General features: G+C 32.0%; 1 protein-coding gene across 1 annotated transcript; it reads right to left on the bottom strand.

Moving 5' to 3' along the window:
• Positions 1-845: 845 nt before the first annotated feature.
• LOC106319781 (protein MIZU-KUSSEI 1-like) lies at positions 846-1,661 on the bottom strand. Its single transcript, XM_013758177.1, has one exon. It carries the CDS (start codon positions 1,648-1,650, stop codon positions 901-903), a length of 750 nt encoding a protein of 249 aa, XP_013613631.1. The 5' UTR covers positions 1,651-1,661; the 3' UTR covers positions 846-900.
• Between the last annotated feature and the right edge of the window lie 1,359 nt (positions 1,662-3,020).

Raw genomic sequence — 3,020 nt, 5'->3', positions numbered from 1 at the left:
ATATATATATATATATATATATATATATATATATATGTGACCTATGTAAACATATTTGTATTATATTTTAATTGATTAATAAAAATAATAATTTTTTTAAAAAATATTTAGTTAATTTTACGACTGAAAAGTGACTACAACTTTATTCTACTCGTCGCAAGTTAGTCGCTAAATGATGCGACTATTGTGCTACTATCAACCGTTTCTCGTAAAAGAGTCATAGTTCTGTCGTCAAATTTAGTGACTGTATTGCGACTGTTATGTGACCAATAATATTAGTTGCAAATTAGTCGTACATAAGTAGCAAAATTGCGACTATTTTACGACTTGTCATTTTTGCGACACGTTGATTTGTGACTACGTACATCATTCGCAAATCAGTCTTAAACCTACATTTTGCGACTGATTAGCTACTGATTCTGTAGTCGCGAAATAAATGTTTTCTTGTAGTGAATTAAGAACGATCTACGAAATGTAATTTATGTATAATTAATTTCTTTTTAGTTATATAAAATTATCATGTTTGATTGTATGCCTACACATTCAATAAAAATAATGGCCAACTAAAATTATTTAACTTTATTCTCCCAAATTATTGACAATAATAGAAAGCAAATGCATGTAAACATATACACACACAATAGATGATTTTTTTTTGTAACACTTATATAGATGATTAAAAATGCTTTGCACTACAAGAAAACACATGAACATGGCCACCACTACTACATACAAAAGTTGAGATCATCAAAAGCTATGCTTATTACATTTTCATTTAATTAAGCATGGCTAAAAAAATATTTCGAGAAAAAAAAAACCTAAAAACACAAGAATGTCGAAATAATCCCAACATATAGTATGCAAGTGCACGTCTATGCTGTAAACACAATGATCCAAAGATCATTTTCTTGACGATCTGAAAAAGAAGATGCTTAGTTCTTGTCCGATAACTCCGCTTGGGTCGATGACATGAAAAGATTCCGAATCAAAGGATCCAAAAACTCGTTTGAAACTCGCTCTTAAGTACATCATATGATCACTCTTCTCTCGGTTGATCTCTTCTCCGTTAACAACTCCGGCTCCTTCAGTCACCGGAGTAAGCACCTTCAACGCGTCTAGCTCGGCTTTTGAAGGATCTCGTTTGATAGCAAACCCAACTTTCCGACCGTTGCAGTACATGTTCCACAAAGGTGTTGTAAGAAGTGAAAAAGAAGAAGAATCTTGATGTGAACCATACCCATCCTCATCGTTTGATTCAAGAGCGATTCTTAGCACGCCTCCTCGCATTTCGCGGGCTAATACCTCGGTAGGGACGGTGAGTTCTAAGAGGACAATTATTGGATTTAGGCTTTTGGAGTCGTTTGTTGCTTGGATGCAGAAGTTTACTTTGCCACGGCGGAAACCAAAGATTGTTCCAGTGAAAGATGAGGAGTTTGTGGTAGCGGAGGAGGTTCTTGGTTTTATTTGGCGGTAAGATTTGTCTTCTTGATTATCATTTGGATCTACGAGTGTGCAGTAGCATGATGGGATGAGAAGTTGAACGATGGTGCGAAGGAGCCGCCATGAACGGACTTGTTTATGGCAGTCTACGCCTGCGGTTGTGGTGGTTGCCGCGAGGCGGCGGCAGTGAGGGCTTGTGATGAAGGACATTTTTTTTTCAAGCTGTGGGAAAATGATGATAATATATGTTTCTTCTGGTTTAGGTGGTATGGGGGGTATATATATAGAGAAATGGTCCTGTAATGAAAGTGATATGTGCTTTTGTTAAGATTATTGACGTTGTCACACTTTAGAAGATAATTATAGTATTATAAATGACAATTACTTATATAGTATGGTTTTATCCGTGTGTACTGATATTTGAGCTTTAACAACAAAAGTATTATAAACGTAAATATTTTTAAAGTATATAGGTTTGACTGTAGAATATGACTGTTAGTTATAAACTTATAATGGAAAGTTTCAGATGTGTTATGTTAAAAAAAAAGTTTCAGTAATGTTGGCTCTATTTTATCTATTATCAATTTACATAAATAATATACGAATACTAATTTTTGTCACATGATTAATGAATTTAATGATATATATAGTTCTAAAAAAATTAAATTCATGCAGTTACGTAATATATGAATATTTTGTAATATTTTGTCAGATGCATGATTAATGAATTTATTGTTTATATATATAGTTTTGAAAATTTAAAATTCATGCGGTTGATTATATCGACTCTTTTAAGGCTAGAAAAGAATGCGACGGTGGCCTAGGAAACTTCCGTACGATCATGTATCCAATCATTGGATTATTATTCATCATTTTACCTTATTTAAGTATTAAGAAAGTTTTAATCTATATAGTTTTGTCTATCTAATGTTTGTGCTCGTGCATACTTAAAACGATAATATTGCTAATAATTTTAGTAAACGATATAATCAACAACTTTCTTAATTATATATGATGAATCGGATCCACACTTTTGTTAGACTTCTTTTATTTTATTTTCTTGCGTTTACCTATCCGCTTAATTTATGTTACTATTCAAGACCTACTAATGGCTATTGCCAATATAAACTTTTATGACTTATTCTTGGGTTCACCCTCTAGGGTGACCAACCAATAGAATTGTGTTATTTCGATATCTTTTAAAAAAAGAAATAAAATATTGTCAAATTATATTATCTTTTTAAAATTAAAAGGTAAAAAAAATAAATAAAAAATAGTAGTAATTACAAAAAAAAATATTTTTAACGTCATCAGCAAAACATTAAACCCTAAATCCTAATTCCTAAACCCTAAATCCTAAACCCTAAACCCTTGGGTAAACCCTAAACTCTATGATAAATCTTAAACTCTAAATCAAAATCAATAAACACTAAAACACTCAAGGGTTTAGGGTTTAGGATTTAGGGTTTAGGAATTACTTTTATTTAGAGTTTAAGATTTACCCAAGGGTTTAGAGTTTACCCAAGGGTTTAGAGTTTACCCAAGGATTTAGGGTTTACCCAAGGGTTTAGGTTTACCCA

The sequence above is a fragment of the Brassica oleracea genome, unplaced genomic scaffold (assembly GCF_000695525.1).
Source record: "Brassica oleracea var. oleracea cultivar TO1000 unplaced genomic scaffold, BOL UnpScaffold00615, whole genome shotgun sequence".
NCBI lineage: Eukaryota > Viridiplantae > Streptophyta > Magnoliopsida > Brassicales > Brassicaceae > Brassica > Brassica oleracea.
This window is presented reverse-complemented; position numbering and strand designations above follow the sequence as displayed.

What these genes read in the sequence shown, in the direction of transcription:
- LOC106319781 (XM_013758177.1), bottom strand. Translation starts at nt 1,650, where the DNA reads ATGTCCTTCATCACAAGCCCTCACTGCCGCCGCCTCGCGGCAACCACC.